Genomic DNA, 21,448 nt, shown 5'->3' on the forward strand with positions numbered 1-21,448 from the left:
TCACCCCCCATCCCTGACATTAAGTTCTTTTGTCATTCATCATCAAGACAGAGAGCATAGAATCTAATGATGAGAAAGACACTAGGTTTCAAAGACAAATTGTTTGCTAGTTTGGAGAGCTGTCCTGGGTTTGACCTTCAAGAGTCTATATGGTTGAAATAAATGGAGAATAGTAATAATCATCCAGATATTTAATTTTGTTATACATGCATCTTTACTCTCTCTCTACCACCCTCCACCACACATGCCCCTGCCTCAAATATTGTAGGTACCCAATTTTAATCTGAATTCCTAAGAAAGCTACTTGTAGTCTTCAGTTGGGGAGATAGAAAAAGTCTCAGCTTAAACTTGAAGACATGGGAAAATGTATTTGTCTTTACTTTTTAAATATTCTGTGTAATCCTTGATTTTATGAATTAAATAAGTGAAAGAACGTGGCGGCTTCAGGTTACTGTGTGTTCAGAATTTGTGTGTGTGTGTGTGTATGTGTGTGTGAGAATCACAGTTGACACAAATATGAGGTTTCTGAATAGTTTTGAAAACTTAGTAATATAAATAATAAAAACTAGCACAAAAGTTACTCTTTGAATGTCCTAGACTGTTTTGGAGAGGACACTACGGGAGCTGTTAGAAGGTCATAGGAATCACAAACACGTATGGAATGATGTGGATGGGAAGTCTCACGGTGCCCTCAGACTTCAAAGGGGGCCACTGTGTACCCCAGAGGATGACTGGCCTCTCCTTCACGTACTTCAGAAGCCCTTACTCTGTTTGGAATAATGAGTAAAATGCTTGAAATATATAGAAAGTACCACCCATGCAAAAAGCTACTTGTTAAAATATGGCTTTTGTTTAGGCTCGTTTCAGTAAGAAAAGTAACATCGTAATTTCCATGAGTAAGTCTAAGGATGGGGGAAATTTCTCATGCATAGGCCCTTCCCTGAGTGGTAAGATGGACATTTAGTTTAACTTATTAATAAAATGAGGGGAATGAGCCCAATTTAGCCTTTATCTCTTCTTAAAACTGTGAACTGATAAACTGAGAGCCTGATGGAAAACAAATTGACTGAAGCTGTAGGAAAGCTTAGCACAGCTCAGTTCTGATGGGTGCCTTCAGACACGGTGGCCATGACCCTTTGGGTCACGGTGACAAGTTGTCCTTTCATAACTGCTTCAGATTGCCATATTGACATTTCCATTAGCCTGAAGAAGCTTCTTGCTATTACTACAGAACATGTTAACAACCAGGACTTAGGCAATCATATCCTAAAATGTCCTCTGATGTTATTGTGTGTATGTGGCGGGAGGGTATCATATAGCTTGGCGGTGGCCCCTTCAACAAAGATTATAGTGGCAAGCAGAGTCAATAGGCAGAAGATGACTGAAGAACAGGTCATGCGGCATATGCGATGGACAGACAAGCTGATCATGGGGTCCACTAGACACCTTCCTCAATGAACACAACCATTGCAGGGACAGCAGAGGTGCTGGTCTAACAGACTGGAACGTTAGTCTGCTGAGCAGCACTGCAGGCCTCCAGAGGACCATCTTTATTGCAGTATGTCTCTCATGGAAAATGAACAGAACTGGAAATAAATCACAATTACTTATTGCTTAATATTTTGGATAATAAATTCTTTAGTTTATCAGTACCCCACGCCTTCAAATGTGCATTCTTCAAATAGTTTCAGTTACATATACATTCTTTCTCCTGAACAATAAATTATTTAAAAAAAGAAAAAAAAGAAAAGGTACATAATTTTAAAGCAGAGAAAACAAAAAAAACCATATATTTTTGACATTTATCTTAAACTTATATGAAAACAACTCTATGTTAGATGCTTAAATATAAATAATAAAAGACATTATGTTATTTACAATGTTACACAGTAAGTTGAGAGAGTAAAAATCTGACATTAACTCATAAAGACAGTAAATGATTTAGGAAAACATCCAAGTAATGTACAATATGTATTTACAAAAGAATATATAATAGAACTTGTGATATGTGGCCATTTCCTTTTGTCTGCATTTCTCTGCAGTGTTTTTCATGGGTCTTTGTAGATAGAAATCTTTGCGGCTGGTGGAATGCAGCCAGCACTGAATGAAAAAACCAGGCCTTTCTTATTTTCACCAGTGTGAACCATGCACCTTTCAACCCCAGACCAAAAAAAGAATTACTGAGCAAGTTACCCTGGATAAACTCCACTTATATCAAGACAGTCACACTTAAACGAAGAAGATACAGCATGTTGGTGTTTGAAACACATTCGCACACACCCAGGTTGAGTGCTATTTTGTAGAAAGCATGAGACTGTTCAGGTGCTCTTGAAGAAAAGTCATACCAGGCAGAAAGGAAGGGTAGGACAGAAAAGGAATCTTGAGTGAGAAAAAGGAGTTTTGCATATACTATGTTCCATTGCATACCCCTCAGTGGGATATGATTTCAGACCCAGGGGAGGAAAGTTGCTGTTGAACTTTTGGGCAATTTCCACTGCCCAAAAACCCATGAAAGCTTTTCGTAGGCTGGGAACATAGGTTCACACTCCTTTGAATTGCCATAGCACTGCCTGTGTTTATAAACAGGGTTGGTTGAGAGCCATGTGGCAATTAAACATCATAGAGATGCCCCTGTGAACACAAAGTTGGCGGCTGCAGCAGATAACCCTGAGGAGTCAGCTGGCCTTTCTCATTGAGGGAAGCTCTTACTTTACAGATGGTGATGCTGTCCTGACTAATGCCACTTCTGTGAGTGGCCAGAATCAAGTTGGAAATGAAATTTCCTCTTTACCTAAATTTTCACATATTTTTGCAACATGAAAATTTACAGCTATTTTCAAACTGATGAAAATGTTGGTCATTGATCTCAATAGATTTTATGTATTCCCAAAATTCTCCAGAATGAGGCATTTGAATACTGCAAAGCCTATAGAATTTGAAACAGAAATTTTAGAGTTTTAATTCATGATAGGAAGTTTTTTATTGAAACAGTCTAAGGCTGACTCAAGCCCTTCAAATATTAGAATAATCTATAGAACTTCTTCATGTTGACTTGTCTTCCTGCTCCTGCCATGAGTGCACTCATTTCTACAGACCTGGAAAATCAGTGCAACTTAGGCAGCCTGTGAGGGGCTCTTCCCTGTGGGTTAACAAGCTGACTCGGGCACTGCTGGACACGGAGAAAGTGGCATGTGAACAATGAAAGGCAGCTTGGGAGACCAAACACTCAGAGTGACATCAAGCACCTGCAGACAGTCATCTCTGTGCATGGCAGAGACATGTAGGAGCTCAATGACAGGACTCATCTCAGTCAGCATCTTTCTTCTAAGACCTACTTGCATGATATTTCTTCCCTTTACCTTTAACGTAGGAGCCTGGGGAAGAAATAGGTTCAGTTCACCTTCAAACAAGAAGCAGTTACTCTCATTGACTGCATGCCTGGTATTTTGATCCCCGTGCTAACCTGTTTCCCATTTTGTCACGTGGTTCCTAGAAGTCTCCTTGGAACCTAAATAAAGCTCCAACTTAATTTGACAGATTTCAGGCAGGTCATTAAATAGAGCCTCTGATTTTTTTAAAAAATCTCTGATTTTCCTAGATTAGCACTTATTTCAAATGTCAATACCTATAGGCCTTGCATTTACAATCACAAGAGAACATGCAACGTTTAGGCCCACCTCAGTCCTGTTCTGTGGCAGTAAAGCAAAAAGTAAGGAAGGGGGGAAATGGGTGATACAGGCTGTGAATTGAGAGGTCAGTACACAAGAGGGGCCATTTCTGCAAGGAAATGTGCCATCTTCCAACACCACTGATGCTTCCTGGCAAAGCACGGCTCGCGGAAGGTTCTTACTAATCACAAATCTCATGCACATTGGCCATTCCTGACAAGAATGTTCATGCATAGTTATGACCTAATCAAGGCAACATTGAAAAACAAGAGAAAAGAATGAGGAGAAAGGAGTGGTCAACAAAACTGTATGAAATTGCAACCCAGTCACACAGCTGCTCTCCACCTGTGTCTCTACACGGTCACTCCTTCTAGACACTCTGTTTCCCCACGATGACAAGTCACCACTATGAACAGCAGGCACATTTCAGTCTAGAAGTATTTCAGACAAACTGCTGAGTGTGCTGTTTAAGCTGGGATTTTGTGCCATAGTATGTCTGTTTTGAGCCAAGAAGACACAGCCAATCACTGGCTCTGAAATCGGTGAAAAATACAAGTCAGGAATGATTGCCCCTTTCTCAGCCATGGTTTGATCTTCAACTACATGAGCTGCTGTGTCATTCCCCCAGAGTAAAGTGACATTGAGTCCTCTTGTAAGGGGTTGGACTTACCCCAATAGCAAGCCAGAACACAATTTCTTTCCTACCCACCCAAACCGTGGCTTGCTTATCAAGAAAAATAAATTGAAATCAAGTCAATGGTAGCTCCTTTGAGTGAGAGCAAGCTGTCTTCTGATTAACAATATAGTTTTTTTTAATGAGAATATTACTTTCTTCCTAATATGTAACATTACTTAATGCAGTTTCCTGCTGCAATTAATAGTAGCATGCTGTTGGATCTACTATTATCTCAGAGCCCAGTGAAGCAAACCTTTGGCTGGCAGAGTAGACACAACTCATCTCATATACTGAAAGCAAAACAAAACTTCGTACAAAAGAGGAGAGTATTTGGATGGATGTGCCGTTACAAGACGTACTGACCGACTGGGGACTACTGGAAGCAAACAGAGGAACAGTTGCAAGTCTTGCAAATCATACATCCAGTCAACATCATAATGCAATGCACGAGAAGCCAGCAAAAACTGAATATATGGGAGGTTTTGCGGAAATACTGTGGAAAAGCAATCACGGTAATGGTACAAAACTTGCTCTTGACATAACATAACATAAAGGCACCATTGATATCTTTCTCATTTTGAAATACTGTAAAAAATTGCTACATATGGCACATAACACATTTTTACATACATATATTTAATTTATAAAAGTTTTTTTTTCCTGTTTTCTATTTGCAGAACTGCTAAAATAAAATAAATTGTTTAATTTAAGGTGGAATACTTTATTATATAAAATAAAGTTTTACAGGTGAATCTATGTGTTTATTCAGGTTTTATACAGCGATAGGGTCTTGGTTAGCGATTACACTAGACAGCCTGGCCTGCAAATCTTCCTGTGTAGAGAAGCGGCCTGCTGGGTTAGTCCTGCTCTCAGCCAGGCGGAAGGCAGGCGCCGCCTCGAGACTGGCTGCCGAGGGGTTCTGCATGCCCAGGAAAGGTGTGGCTTCCCCTACTCTCTCATCTTCTGTTTCACTCTCTGAGTTACTGCACTCAGCGCTTGTGTTGCTGTCCATTTCCAACCTGCTGGCAATGTGGCCATTGGGCTTGGTTCTTTTGGCCCGCCGGCTGTTGGTGAGTTTCTTAACAGGTTCTTGAGCTGGCTCGTACTCCTGGGTCGTTTCATACTCCTCATCCTCCACTATCCTCAAGGGGCTAGGGGGAAGGCTGTTGCTCTCATGCGCGGGGTTGTGGTGGAAGGAGTTGAACTGCTGAGGGTGGTGGTCGCACTTTTCCCGCAGCCTGGGCGGCGTCACCAGAAGCAGAGGTCTCTCTTCTTCCACAAAGGGGCTGATGGCCATGGAGGGCACGGACGCTGTCGTGCTGCACACAGGTGGAGACATTTCCGAAGGGGGCGATTTGGGGGAGCTTGGCGTGTGGAAATCTACAGGTGACATACGAGCCGGGGTGGTCATGGCTGACACATACCTGTGTGAGCACAGAATACCCCGCATAAGTGTGGTGGAATAAGAGGCATGGAGTAGGGAGGGTAAGGGGACAGACTTCACGAAATTATAATCAGAGAACAAAGACTCGTATACTTCTTGACTTTTACACTAGGACATTCAGCCCCCTTGGAATCTAAAAGTATGTAGCCAATAGGCTCCTTACAGGAAGTGCATGCACAGGTCAGCTACATTGCCTAGCTCATCAATGCTTTTAGGATGTTCAATCTCATCGTGATTTTAAATAAAAACATGAGTCAGATCAAGAGGGCACTAGGTCCTGGAAACCTGTCAATTTATAAGGACCAAGGCTCAGGGATTTGTAAAGGAAAGAAGTATTACTTAGATACTATACCTTCCTAAAGGCCAAGGGGTCTTAGAGAATGAAGCCCAAATGGGGAATGGAAGAAGATCTAAGATGAGTTGCTGAGAGCTGGATCTGCATGCATTTGGATCTGTGTGCCTTGTTTCTCCTTAGCTCAGCTATAAGGTTATGTCTTATGAAAAAAAGAGAGCATAGTGACTTAGATTTATTCCTGGTATAACAGTGTAATACATTTGTGTGCTTCAAATTTTTCCACGAAATGCTACTTCTTAACATTCAGTTTGCAACTATCCACCCCAGTGACCAAGATATCCGCAGATAAGCCTGAAAGGACCTTACGTTGGCTTCAGAGCCTCGCTCAGTGTCTGGCTACCTTTCCTCCAATGCTTACGGCTGTACCAGTCTTTGACTTATCTCTGTGACTGCTCAAGGTTGGATGTCCCATGTCACCTTATGTCAGGCTATGTATGATGCTCAGTGAATCTTGTTGTCAAGACATGGAGTGCACTGTTTTTTTTTTTTACAATATCATGGTTTTTTTTTTGTCCTCTCAGAATAAGAAGACCTGACTTGACACAGAAGATGTGGCTTATTCAGAGTCACATTTCTTGGCTTTTTATAAACACGTTACCAATGCATAGCACCGAGTGACTCTCTTCTTCACACTGGCATTCTCAGAGTCTAATTTGACACGACCTGTGATGACACAGGACATCATCATCTGAACATTAGCAAACGGGAACCCATTCACTTTCCTGGCTCTCGGCCGTGATTCAGAGTTGCATGGATGTGAGATCTAGCTGTGTCTAAAACGGGGACGTGTCTGGAGGTTGAGATATTTGGGGCTCAAGTCTTCAGACTCTTTGCTTTGCGGATACTTAAATTAAGCTCTCTGAGAACTGCTAACCCAAATTCAACCAGCACGTAAAAGTGAGTTGTCTTTTCTCTCCTTGAACCCCAGGTTCAGGTATATTTTTTAGTCCTAGGGAATATTCTGGGTATTCAAGGAGGTCTACCATAGTAGGGAAATGTCAACCTGTGATGAAGAAAACATTTATCACTAACCTCTTTTTCAGGTTTCAGAAAAGACTAAAATAGGACAGATAAACTTTCTTCATACATGAAGATATAATTATATGAATCTGAGTCAAATGTTTTACATCAGATTTGGATCAATACCTACTTTCTCATACATGAACAGAACAACATTCAATTCCATAACACTCTGAAATGCCATTTGGGGTATTTCATAGAAAGGCCCTTGAAGAAGTGATTAGCAGGTTTTATATGACCTGAAAGCCCACAACTGGTTTCCTTCATTTTAAGTACTTCCCAGTCCATGAGTGGAAAAAGCCTATCAAAATAATTTCTACCCATGTAAATACCAAATAAGTATGGATTTGACATTCTTTAAAGCTTTGGACAAATGGTCAAAGATTAGACTGAGATGACACAGTAAACAAAGAGACAAGCCCCGCTGGATTTGAAAACAAGCGACAGCTTGCTGATAGTCTAGCAATGGTGCTTGATATAACTCTCTCCCAGTTTAGGTGAAAATGGGAAAGGAGAACCTGTGAATTAAGTATTCCCATTAAGCATCTCTTTCAGTTTACTTTCCTGTGTTCTGTGTTTTACCTTTGCTGTAGCCCCCCAACCCCAATCCAACACCCCCAGAAGAGTCAAACCATTCAGGAATAAAGGGCCATATTGGAGGCAATATCTGCTTTGAAAACCACCTGTGAAGACTGCCAATGCAGCATATAAAAGATTTATTTATTCATCCCTTCTTGGAATTTCATAAAAGGGATATTCTATGGTGGAACGCAAGCGCTTGTTCCCCATGACAGTCAGCAGCAGCATAGCCCTTGACTTGATTTTAGCTGGAAGGTAAGAAAAGTTAGCACGTGCAAACATGAGGTCAGTTCAGCCAGAGTTTGGATAACTGGCAAACTGGAATTATAGAAGGGTCCTTATCCATCACTGGTGCCATCTCTCTAAAGTTACAACAGAGGAGACAGATCTCAGGTGGGGCTGAGCCTAAGGTCAGAGCTAGGAATTCCAAAGTTGCTGCACCTTCCACATCAAATCATTCCAGCTCTTTAAGAGTCTGTTGCCTGTTAGCCATTGGGACGCCGGGAGAAGCTCAGATGAAAGGAGTTCAGTCAAACAAAAAGATGACTTCATCAACTAGGAGCACTCCTAGAACAGGCAACTGCTGCCCCTTATTCTCATTAGAGTAGATTTCCTTAGGTGAGACCGCAGGTGCTCATGGGGATTCTCTTACTGGGGTTCTCTCTCCTCTGCGGTAGATTTGCCCTTCGGTTTTACCTTTCACTATGAGGAGAGTCTCGGTAGGAGTCAGGGGTTTCTCTGGCATGCCTGAGGAAGCTGTTACATTCACGAGGGCCTCCTATGCCATTAAGACGTCCTCTCGGGCCCCCAGTTGGGCTGCTGTGCCTACTGTTTTCTACTGATGACATCATGATTACAGAGTGGCTTTCGGAAATGATGCTTTCGGTGTGTCCATTGCTCCAGCTAGAGGGGAAAGGTGAAAGGCAAAGAGGTAATTTTTTAAAAATTATAAGCAACAATGTAAATAGAAGAGAATGACCTGACAAATATTTCAAATACCGGTGCATCAGTAGTTTACTATGACATTGCTTGTCTTAGAATAGAATTGTTACAAAGATACGTGGTATAGAAAGGATCTTGATCTAGACTGGTTTTGTAGGATATAGGTTCTTCATTTGTTCATTCACTCCTTCAACACTTTTATCAAATGTCACTATGTACTAAGTGTTCTTATGATCATGTGTTCTCAAGTGGCTTAGGTTAAGGAAACATTTGCCCAATGAGCTACACTCGGAAGTCTAGTGTTGCCCTTGTAGCACACACTTAGACGTGGGTCACCAGGGCATTGGCGAATTTAACCAATTTCTCAGGCGCATTTCCTAGGGCAATTCAGTCACTGCAAGAAGTCAACTTCTAAGTCTCTTAAGAAGTTGACTTAGGCAGCACCTAAGACTTTCTCCAGCATAGCAATTCAGTGAGTGGTGGGGTGAGAATAGAGGCAATCTCTAAAATGGGGAACAACAATCCTTGAGGGAGGTATTATTTCCCCTTGTTTGACAAAAAGTTAGGGCTCACTCAACTGGCAGAGCCAATTGATGTCTAAAGTCTGTTTGGTCCCAAACCATACCTTTAACTGCACTTCACTGCCCCATATGTGTCCCTGTCCCTTCTCAGTCAGGGACAGCACAAGGACATGTGCAAAGGTCTGTGCATGGAGGAATGCCATGCAGTTGTTTTGTTCCCATACCTGTGACTAGGAGTCTGGGTGACAGTAGTGGAATGATGAGCTGTCGAGGTATAGTGACTGGTGGAAAAAGATGTCTCCACTTCTCGTTCAACGATCTGCTCACTGGAGATGATGTTTTTAGATACATATTGCTGGATAAACAAAGAGACACAACTTGAAGATTCATGTAAGTCAAAACACTAACATTGCCACGCACAAAAAATCTAGTACATGTGCTTCATAACAAATTTTATTTCTCCAATGTCCAGACAGCTAATCCTATTCTGGCTACTATGGCCTTTAGATTTGGTAAGGAGAGTTGATAAATTATCTTTGGTAGTGCCCTCAGTGTAGGTCCTATAATTCAAACTGCATATTGTCAGAAACAGACCTATTTTTTTTCTGTTTTGTTCTCCATTGATAGATAACATGACTGGAATTCAACACAGGTCATTGCTCAGTATTCATTTTTGTCATGGTTGGTACAAGTAAAGAAAATTTTGTTTAAAATCTCTGTATTTTGAATCTACCTTTCTCTTATAATTTTATAGTGCCTATGTCGCCCAAATGATACCATCGAAATTATTAACTGTCAGTGGTAAGACTAACAAGGCTATGAGAGAGCTGAAGGATTTACGGTGGCTGTCAAGGTCATGTATCTTGGCTACATAAAGGGCCCATGTTCAGTGCAAATGTATCTACTTCACTTTCATCAGCAAATCACACAGTAGCTATTACTGCTTTCTCTCGGTGAGAGGCACATTCTAAAGTTGTTTTTAAATGTTATTCATATTTATAGCAAATGGAGTTAAATAAGAGGATAAGGCATGGAAAGGAACACTCTTAGATGAAATACGGCACTTTATAATCTGATGGGCTGTGGGCACTAAAAGAGCCTGATATATTTGTGGAAACTCCAAAAACATTTAGTTGGGTTGTGCTTGAAATTCTAACTGGTTCTCTTAGAGAGGCTATTCTATGTGGATCTCTACAGGCCATACAAACAGCTAGCTTCTTTTAAGGAAAAGATGACTGTCATACATAATGAGCTATTTCCCGTCTGTGTACCATTTCACTCTTGCTCCTTGCAAGGCAATGTAAGCTCAGTGAGTCTAATGAAAATAATATTTAATAATTATTCAACACTCATTAAATGCCACTGAGTTAAGTGATTATATAGATTCTTTTGTTTAATGCTAACAAGAACTTTCTGAAGTAGATATTATTTTCAGGCCTATTTTCACAAGGAACAAATAGGGTTTAGAAAGATTAAAGCCTAAAAGTACTGCAGCTTGAGCCATAGTTGGGATCCAGGCCATCATTCAGCTTCCTATATATTGTAGCATTCTCAGCAACAGCTTATAGGTGTGCCTACATGGGGTGTGTTTATCAGCTGTGCAGAACGTTCTAGTGAACATTGGTCAGGGGAGGAAAGCAGCAACGTGTGTTAACACACTAGCACCTCACTCTAACAATGTTCTGAAAGTCTTCGCTACGAGACTTATTGGTGGTTTAGTAACCTCCAACTCTGAACTTGGGTCCATGATATATTTGCTCCAGACAAGATACACCTTTTTCTATAGGATAGAAAACGTAGTGCAAGACCATCTTCAAGCTTTGCTATTTATAAAAAACCAAACATCAGAAGGAAGTGAAGAAAACAGGAAGAAATGAGAGTGGAATCGAAAGAGCAATATTTCAAAAGCCAGGAAAACTGAGCCCAGCTCTGGCCCTAATCTACAAAAAAGGGAGTTTTGGATGATGACTATTGAAAGGCTTTCTACAACCTAATATTCTATGACTTAGTTATATTTAAAAGCTGAGTGCTTGGTACATTTTAAACAAAATACCTGAATGACCAAAGGCTATATTTCATCTGGAGGGTGTGCCACCATGTAGAAAGTGAAGGGGAATAAGAAAGCATTATGTTCTTCCAGTTTCGCTGAGAAGCAAGTTTCATAAGTCACTCGACCTTTCCGCCCCTAATTTCTTCCTTTGTAAATCAATCAGCAAATCATCAAGCACAGGGCAATACCTCTCATAAAAATCACTCTTAAGCCGTTAACTCTGTTATCAGTACTAATCAGTTATAGCCTGGAGTAGCCTTCATTCCCAAATTATAAAAATAAAACATTTCCTTCTTAGTCTTGTAACATTAATGTTCTTATTTTTTCTTTGTGTTTTTCTTTTCTTTCTTCCAGTTACGACCTCCCTGCAGAACAAACCCAACGTTGTTATTCCAGCCCCTTTAATGAACACTTCAGAGGAGGAAATGTGCTGGTTTTACAGTAACCAAATCCACTTTAAAAAATGTTCCCATTATTTTCTCCTGGCAAAACCTTGGATTCCTGGAAGCCAATGGAGATTAATGGCAGTGGCTAGGAGCCTAAGAGCTTTAGAAAATAAACTTCGAGGTGCCTGAACAGAGCAGAGATGCTCCGCTTTTCCATTGGCCAGAGTCAACATACATTCACCAGCTGCACGTTCTCGGTGGGTGGATTCGGGTGGTGAGGCCCGTTGGCTATGTTCACCATGTTGTTTCGCTCAGACCGCAGACTCTGCCGAAGCCGGTCATGGAGCTTTTTCCTCTGCTTCCTGGATATGGAAAAGGGAACACTGAGTTTTTTCTATTATTTACATTTCTTAGCACAGTCCATTCTTTATTTTCCCAACACCTAACTCAGGCAGTGGGCTGGTGGTGAGGGAGCGGGAGGAGGATACACCATTTTATCTCAGAATCTGCCTATGAAGGGCAGACAAGGAACTGAATGTTCTCCACAAAGAGATTTAAGAAGCCAAATGGGATTCTTACAGAAATTAAACTGGGCTGCCGAGAGATAAGACAGAAAGAGAAATCAAGTTGCCATTTGGCTAAAACCCCAGCTTCCCTGATCCATCCATCTGTGCCTATCCTGTGTCCTACAGACGTCATAGGTAATGATTTGTGCTATGCAATTGAGAAAGCTGACTTCAGTAATAAACTTGACTGTGTGTCCTTTAAGACAATGCAGTTAGTTCTGAATCTGCACATTATACATAGAGTGTCTGCATGTATATAGTACTGCACATGAGTGAAGATGCGTGCATATTTTGCCTGTGGATTTTGGCACAGCTGTAACACAGTCCTACGCTAGTAATGCTTTTGTGTATGACTCTGTAATAAATATTAAAATATCTAAAAAGACTCTTAAACTTGACTCCATGAAGGTTTCTCTCTATCACTTCAGTGCCAGTCCATTCTGGCACTGAATCTTGGGGTATTAAGAAAACACCATCTATGCCCTTGATTTTATAGTATAAAAGTGTATCATCTTGTTCCTCAATGTAACATTTATATCATAATAATATCCCCATATTAGTGTTGGTGAGAAAATTTAAGTGATGAAGCAACAAAATAGAACCTAATATTATTTTAGACTTGAAGTAGAGGAGGCTACATGTCAGAGAGAAAGTGGAGGGAATTCACACCACAAAGTCATTACATTTGTTCATACTCATGGACTCAGTTTAAAGGAGCAAACACAATCAACACAAATCTGTTTTAATGTTGCCCCTTTTGTTGTTTCAAAGCAAGTTTTTCTTGATTTTCCTCCCATGAGATTCCTCTGGTGCATCTCATACTTGAGAGCATCTGAGCAGGAAACTCAGATGGAATGGGGAAAATAATCAGTGCAATGATCAGAAACTGACATTTCAACCACCACCAAGTGTTACCTTCTAAGCGTCAGTGCAAATTGGACGTCAGTAGAATTTGGCACCTACCACTCTCATCTCCTGGGGAGGTGGTGCGTGCACACACACACACACACACACACACACACACACACACACACACATGCCTGTAGGGCTCCAGACAAGCCTGCCTTGCTGACCCTTTCGCTGGTCGTGGGGCTGCGGTCTCTTATCAGAAGTCTGCTGAACATTTTTACATGAATAAACAGTGCTTTCTAACAATGTGACTAGGAAAGGTGCTCAAAATGGATTATTCAGAAGGAAAAATAAGGGGAAAGGTCCCCCTGGGACCCCTCCACCTGCTTTTTATCAAGACTGGGCTGTGGCAGTGGGTTCCCACAGGGTCCTTGTCTGGGGCACTGCCTGTGCGCACAGGGGGAGGCACGGAGGAGGAAGGTTTACTTGGTTTTGCAGTAGGCCACCACACACATGATGCCGACCACGAGCAGGGCGATGCAGATGCCGGTGATGGTCAGCACCCTCTTCTGGTAGAGCTCCTCCGCTTCTGGAAAGGGATGAGAGTGGATGTCACCAAAGGTCCCTTACAGCTGCCGGGACTTACAGCTGAACAGTTTGCATGCTGCATGACATTGCCCATGGTCACAAGAAAGTAAATATGTGACAACTCATTACTTTTACAGATATACTTCAAATACAGCATACCCTGTACTACATTTTGAACATAAACTTCAAGGCCAGATGAGGCCATTTACAATAAAAAGTAGTATGCTATAATATTACTTTATGTATAAGATATAGAAACATATGCATTAAATTAGCAAATCATAAACACTGATTATAAAATAACTTTGGTTACAACCGTGGCTTTTATTTTCTAAAAATCTCTTGCAAAGACAACAGGAATCAGGTCATTCAAGAAGCTGGGATCAGCACCCCGGGACCCTCCTATCCTCCTTTCTCTCCCCACCCCCCAGGCTTTTTGGATTTCCCAGCTATTTTATATTCCAGTGGTCTTTACAAAGAACCATTTCTAACTTAATAAAATAAACTCAAAGACATTTGCAAACATGAGCTTGGCTTGTAGTTAGCAACAAAGTTGGGGCAGGATCCCCACGCTTTCATAGTAGAATGCGAATGTAAGCCACACGATATGGAGCACCAAGGCCCTGTCCCAGAGAAAACCCAGTGTGATGGGTAGCACAGTCCTGGGCCACGGTGAACCTTCGTTCTTTGAAGGACAATTATTATTATGTCACCAACTGTACTTACAGAGCTCATCTATCTGCATAAAGGAACTACCAGCACAAACGGTGTGTGACTTGGAATAGACATGCTCTCCTCCTGCATTGACTAAGAGGGCAAATTAGTTCATGCAGATCACACTTGGAAGGAAGTGTGATACTGAGAATATTGAATAAAGGTACTGTAGCATCCCAAATGCAACCAGTCTCTTATCCATGGAAGCCTTTCTATTTGCAAATCATTTTTTTTGTGTGGATAATTTAATTACAGTGTAGGTCAGGTTATTAACAAGATTGGCTGACTTAATGGTGAACCCAATTCCCTAGGAGCTGAGCTTCCAACCATTGTAACTACACGTATTGGAAGGCAGTCTCCAGTTTACTGAGAAAGAGAACCCAACCCATGCATACTAAGCAGGTTAAGCTCTACTTGGCTTTCTGATGAATAAGCTGGTCGAGAACTTGGGAATATTATGCAAATGAATGTCTTTTATCTGGACATCAACACGGGCCTTATGAACATTTTCAGGTTACATTCTCAGTCTCAGTAACCACACCCTTTTTCTCTACGACAGAGGGCAATTCACAGGAAATTTTCTTAGAATGAAAAAGTGCATTTTAATTTCTATGGTACAGTCGACCTTATCATTAAACACAACATTTCCTACAAGCCAAGCCCATGGTAATCAAATTCCAGTTAACAGGTCAGGAACATTGTCAAATCCAATTAATACAGTACTGATTATTAACGGGAGGAGGAGGAGAACAGAAGTCAGTGGGTAAAAGACTAGAGTGCCGCAGAGATTAGACAAAAATAAACCAAAAGGTTGGAAGTGGAAAAGGAAAAACAAACCAAGAGGACAGGCAGACTGACAGAATGACAGAGAGGGAGGAAGTCAGGTACAAGGGAAAAGAAGGTTAAAAGTGAAGGAGTCATCTGAGGTCCCTGGCACAGCATGCCTGATACTAAGGGAGGAAAAAGAAAGAAAAAAAAGAAAACTGGAGGGAGGAAATGCTTAGGTAGGAAGAAGAGGTGGATGCAAAGTTGGAAGGGTTGCCCCATACAGCATAACTCCTAACCTAGGCTGGCCGGCACGTGGAAGCCACAATTAGGAAGCAAAGCAGCTGGTGTACTGCCGTGAAGCAACCAGGAGACATGAGGAGTGCTGTCGCTTAGTTTTGGTGCCACAAAAGTCAAGTGAGGAGTGGAATGTGAATGCTTATGTGTTAATGGCTTGTGTCTGCTGCCTCACCTCCCCCATAGAAATAGAACAGGGAATGACATTTGATGGGGTGTTCAACTGTGAGCTGGTGCCTGTGGAGCACCCTCCTTGACCTGGCATCCAGATCAGCCCTTAGCATGTACCTGCCGGTCCTTCTGCACAGAACCCAGGACACAGAGCAAGGTGCCTTTGGTTATGGAGAATTGATTAAGAAATAGGAGTGTAAAAGTATTATTGCTGAGAAAATAAAGACCCTGCCTTTTGTGACTTTTTTTCACTCTATTTTTTTCTTCTTTTAAAATGATAAGGGTCTAGTAGCGTTCACCTCTTTACCTCATGTGTTTTTAAAAAAACCTCTGAAATTGCTTTTGCAAACTACAAAAATAAGACCTTTCCAAGGACTAAAGAAGGGTAAAGCATCGTGGGTACTCTCAGGGGTTCTACTGACCAGTTTTTAAGTTGTTATTAATGGTAAAAGGATAGGTTGTTCTGGGTCTGTGAACACCTGGTGTCTAATGCCTCACCCATCCTGCCTGTGTTGTGTAGGAAGGCACCCACTTCCCAGTGAGATCAGTTATGGGAATAAAAAGGCCCAGTAAAGGCCAAGGAGTAAAGCAAAAGTACTAAGTGAAATGATGAAAGCAAAGGCCCATAGGACACAGATGTGGGGTTCAGATTTTGCATTCACATCAGCATTGATTGAATGCCTTAAATGTTTCTCATCTAAGTTTCTATTTGATTTTCCGATGCTTTATTAGATCAGGTGCCCTCCCCAACTCACAATATCGAATGCATTAGAAGAAAAATACTTGGTTAAAAATAACATAAACACTGGCTTCTTTTAACCCCCTTTTTCCCTTTATTTTTTTCTCAGTGTGATGGGGTCAGTACATTAGAGGCAGTGCTGAAAAAAAGAAGTCCTCAGTCCAGTCGGCAGATGTGCCTTAATGAGTGGAAATGCTGCTGAGGCTTTAAGGTTGGGCTGGACGAATTCCGATCAAGCACGTTTTCCAGTATGATCTGGCCAGGCCAAGCGACAGAGGCCTTGCCTTTCTCAATTTTAATTGACCTTTAAGGTCTAAATTTCCTTAGCCTTGGGACTGCAGGGCCTCCAGATGAGGCATGCAAATATCAACAGGCTGTGTCTTTATCAACCCTTGAGACCTTCCTGAAGGGGAAGTGGTATATCTGAAATATCCTTCACCTTACTTCACTGTTTGGGAATGGAAATAATAACTCTACAGTCAGACTCTAAAGGCATAAGGTAGCAAAGATGCTGTTAGGAAGAGGGGAGATGATGGTGAAATGTTTTTCCTCCCTGCAGGAAAGGCCAATAAGCCTTTGTAGAAGTGGGTCGCTTTTTATGCCGAGAGACATGGTCCATGTAGAAGGCTCCCCCGAATCAGATAGCCTGTGACACTGTGGGCCCTCTCTTGCCTCTCACTCCTGGGAGATGTCCTCTGACATTCAAAGGACCACATACAAATGTGGGATGTTTTTCATCAGATGAAGTTTTCTCTTGGAAGGTTTCTTGGAGGTGCAGGCGATTGAGTTTCTATTCCTGTGACTGCTAGAGACAGCAACAGCCTCATTTTCCACGAATTACAGGAAGTGCATTAGCTGTCAACTGTGATATATCAGCCCAGAGAAGATGGCAGCTGTAGGGTGCCCTCCCTGCACGATGTCACTGACACCAGCTGAATGGGGAGCAGACGTCCCATTCATCAGGACACTGTGGACCCATGACCACAGTCCAGGGCCATATGCAGCACCCAGGGGGCCTGGGGCCTGTGCCGCGGAGCCTCTGGGAAGGTAGAGTGACTTCCTCTCCTCCCAAGACTGGCCTCTTCTACCAACTATTTAGGATGAGGACTTTCAAAAGAAGCATGCCCCAACTTCATATGCTGATAGGAGATATTTTACATTGAGTGTTTGATTATTTGGATAATCTTGGTGACTCAAGTTTAATTCCATTAGCACTAGACTTTCCACCTAAAATAGCATATGGCTTATCTCTTTCTTTCCTCATGAGATAATGAAGTTGACCAGAGTCATGTTTGAAGAGCTCCAGAAAATCACAGTAATGCATCTGTTTGTGTAGTGTTGTGTTGCAATGTAAGAACTGTCCTGATGATGTTAGATATCATTTTTATAGTGTATGGCAAACTACCATCAGCCTGAGATTTGCTGTTATTTTAAGGTGATATATGTAACACTTCTTTGGTGCTCGGGTCCCTGGTTTGGTTCCTCTGGCAGTCATGTGTACCGCTCCAACTTACCCCCTCTCTCAAATGACAGCATGGCCAGCTCCAATCAGTGGGCCAAGGAACGTGGGATGTACGTGAATTTGCAGCAGGTGAGATGATTTTAAAGTCTAAGTGAAGCTCGGGACTCTAAAAACTGCTGCACTCAGTAACATTTCAGTAAATTAATCATCGATCGAAAGCAGAGAAATCATTGTTATAGCTGTATGATCCCTTCTAAAGAAAAAGGAAGTTTGTTAGGAACTGAAAGGGAAGAGTGGGAAGGGGAAGAGATTTCAGCTCATAGGCTCTAAATTCTGCAGGCCAAAAGGAATGATGATTGGTCCATACCCATAAATTCAATCCCAAGATGCTCTGCCAATGCAGAAAGTTGACAAAAAAAGAAAGAAAGGGAAAAAAGTTTCAGAAAAGAGCAATACACTGCACTCCAAAACACATTACACATGACTATTACAGCTCTCTGAGCGTGCACACTCAACAGGACAAACGGTGTGTGTTAATGAAGCAGTGCTCAGGTACGCCCCCAACAGCCCACACGGGGAACTTCTCTTTTAAGAGGTGTGCGAACACCAGCACACGGTGTCTTTATTAACCCTTAAAAGACTTTACTGAGGGAGAAGTCGTATAGCTGACCTGCCCTCTACAGTCCTGCTCCTACGTAGTTTGGGAATAGAAATATTGTATTTATAATTGGAGTAGGCATTTGGCAGGGTTTCGCTCCTGTGTTTTTAAAAGGCAGAAGCAAAGTTCCAGACAGTTGAAATTTTTGTTTCCCCAAAGACACACAGTGGCAGAGCCAGGAATTGAAGCCAAGGGGGTAAAAATTAGAAAATTGTATCACATCGGATTTATATTTTTCATTAGTCATGCTCACCTATTTCTTGTGGCTTTGGTCATTTTTTGAAACTCCATCTCCTACCCTTCTACTCTCTCCCCCATTTATGTGGTATTGAAGGAACATTTCTGCCCCCGAAGCCCGGTAGGGCATCGGGGCATCAGAACCTGCCTGCAGCTTTTCCGTGTCATTTCTGTTTGGCACAGGAAAGGTTCAATGGTTTTTTTCAAATTATAAAAAAGTAAGAATACAGGGCAGGATACAATTCCAGGGATCTTTAGTGAATTTAAATGTATTCCTCAAAACACAGAGAGCCACTTTAGACGGCCACCCTGCAGTGCTGAGTGCTGATGCCTGGGTGGGCTTCACAGGCCTGGGCTTCAGAGAACCCACCTGAGGGCAGCCCTGCAAAGGGGGCCGAGAGGCATGAGCCGGCAATCCTGGCCGATCTGACTTGGGGACACCAGGACTGCAGGACTAGTGGGACCTGCACAGGCTTAAGTGAGTAAAGGGGGAAATGGGGCAAAGGAGGAAAAACACGCTGGCGATAACACTTTCCATTCTGGAATTAAAAACGGCTAATCAAGTTTTGCCAGCGTGGTTGGTGGGGAGGCAGGGGCAGAATGACAACAGAGGTCTAGGAGTCCACTGAGTGGGAGATGCCAGGGCATTCCAAAAAGATGTCAGAGTGCCTCTGAGGTTTGCAAACGGTGGTAGTGGGGTATTTCTCTGACAAAACCATAGTGTGAGCCTGGACAAAGTGCCTCATGAGGAGGGGGAAGAACAGGGGTGAAGAGCGATGCAACCGTCCTGGTTTCAGGTCCTGCCTCTGCCATTCACCTGTTCAGTAACTTTGGACACGTTAATTTCTCATTGACAAAATGCTTACGATACTAACGCATGCCTCACAGGCAACCCTGTGGAATAAAGAGGCCGTGAAATAGGTCGGCCAACAGCTGAAGGGTTTAACAGCTTGGGGAATAGACACGTCTGGACATTTACCTTGGGCCAGTTACTGCATAGAGGTTTCCTTTGGACTAATTTCATGGCCAGGAAAGCTCTGGAAGCTCCTGGGATATGTCAAGGATTTAGACTTTAAAAACTTGCCACCTCTGAAGAAAATGAGGTTTCACAGACTATATATATATATATATATATATATATATATATATATATATATATATATCAGATAGTGCATTGAGTCACAATTATAATGGCGGGCACTATATATAATATAAATCCCCTCTGCCTTGGGTCGAGGGTAAGAGGCAGATAACCTGAATTTTTCATAAATTAAAAGCCAGATGATATAGGATTCATTTGGCTACACAATGTTCGCAGCAAAACAGTTTGCTGAAATGAAAACAAATTCCTCCTGCCTCTGTGCAATGATTTGACAAATGGCCATTGTTTTTTTTTTTTTTCCATTTGTGTCCTTCATATTAACTTTGGAACACCATGGTATGAAAATTCAGGTTCAGAGGAAATAATAAATTTCCTTATACATTTTCATGTGGGTGTGACTCCGTTTTCCTCTCTAGAACCCTTCTCCATCTCTTGCCTTTTCCTCCTACCAGTCAGTAACAATTTAAGGGTTAAAATCAAGAGATACCTACAGAGACTCTTTCCAGAGAATCATTATTCCATGCCTACGTGAACACTGCTAATGACCTACATTAGTTGCATAGAAAGCTTGGTTAGGTCTTCAATAAAATTAATAGCATGCTCATGCATACAGATTACGGCATTTACAGTTTTATAGGTAAGTCTGTGAGCCTAGCTCTAATTTCATTTCATGGGAAGTCCTTCATATCAGGCAGCTCCAATTTCAAACAATTCAAAGGGAAATTGGTACTTAAAATCGGAATCTCTTCTGGCCATGAGCCCTAACAAGGAAACAAGCAGAGGAGACAGGCATCAGTCATTCGAGACCCGGAGCAAACACTACTCTAATTTATTGTTACTACTGGTGGCTACATTTCTCCTTTGTGAGTCAAGAAAAGCATAATACACAAACACTTTCCATTTTAGGAAGAGGTTATTACTGTCTATCTATTCTATTTAATCTAATGTTGGCTTCGGCTCATTATGTATCATACACTTCCTATTGAACTTCTGCCTAGCCACTACATTTTTCAAATTAAATTAATAATTCAAAAACACAAGGGTTACTGTAAACAATTTAGTTTCCTTTTCTACATGTGATTTCCTGCTGTGCAGTAGGCAATATAAAAAATTAATTTAAATCTAAGAGTCTGCAGACACTATTAAATATTGACTCACTAATCCTTTGCTTTAGGATTTTATAATTGTTTGAGGAAAACTGATTAACCTTAGGTTAATTTAAATTTTCAATTCCGTTAGAGAAAAGAAGATGACAACTTTCTTTTACCAAAATTATATGTACATGCAATTATGTTTTCTGGTATAATTTGGAGGCACTCAGGATTTTACTCTTGAACATCTTGGGTCTCCTTATAGAAATCATCTCAAAGACTGTGTGTGGTCTTGACTTTCTACACCTCTGAGATTTCCAAAGGAGTCTGTCAATGCCCATTCTAAATGGGGCCAATTGAATGTCTGACTTTTCATTTTCAACTTACCTTTACAGATGTAGGTACTTGCTTTTCACATATACCAATCCATGTGGTCACTGAGCCCTTGGAAATGTAAGAGAAGACTTTCTCCTTACTCCCATTTCTGTGTGCCCAAGAGTGCACTCACAAACACACACACAGTGAAACCTCACTGCACTCAGCTGCCGTGCGTGATGATTTTGTCAGA

At 41.6% G+C, this 21,448-nt stretch overlaps 1 protein-coding gene across 5 annotated transcripts in view; it reads right to left on the bottom strand.

Moving 5' to 3' along the window:
- Positions 1–1,887: 1,887 nt before the first annotated feature.
- The window catches only part of NRG1 (neuregulin 1), a 951,241-nt gene continuing 931,680 nt past the window's right edge, over positions 1,888–21,448 (bottom strand). For all 5 annotated transcript variants that reach the window (XM_037128897.2, XM_037128900.2, XM_053660082.1 and 2 more), the window contains 5 exons: positions 13,543–13,645; positions 11,877–12,003; positions 9,430–9,560; positions 8,439–8,645; positions 1,888–5,768 (listed from right to left, as the gene is read on the bottom strand). In XM_037128897.2, the coding sequence (XP_036984792.2) occupies positions 5,117–5,768; positions 8,439–8,645; positions 9,430–9,560; positions 11,877–12,003; positions 13,543–13,645 (1,220 nt within the window). In that variant the 3' untranslated portion in view covers positions 1,888–5,116. The remainder of the gene's footprint in view (positions 5,769–8,438; positions 8,646–9,429; positions 9,561–11,876; positions 12,004–13,542; positions 13,646–21,448) is intronic.

Source organism: Artibeus jamaicensis, unplaced genomic scaffold (assembly GCF_021234435.1).
Source record: "Artibeus jamaicensis isolate MK-2021 breed Jamaican fruit bat unplaced genomic scaffold, CSHL_Jam_final scaffold_833, whole genome shotgun sequence".
Classification (NCBI taxonomy): Eukaryota; Metazoa; Chordata; class Mammalia; order Chiroptera; family Phyllostomidae; genus Artibeus; species Artibeus jamaicensis.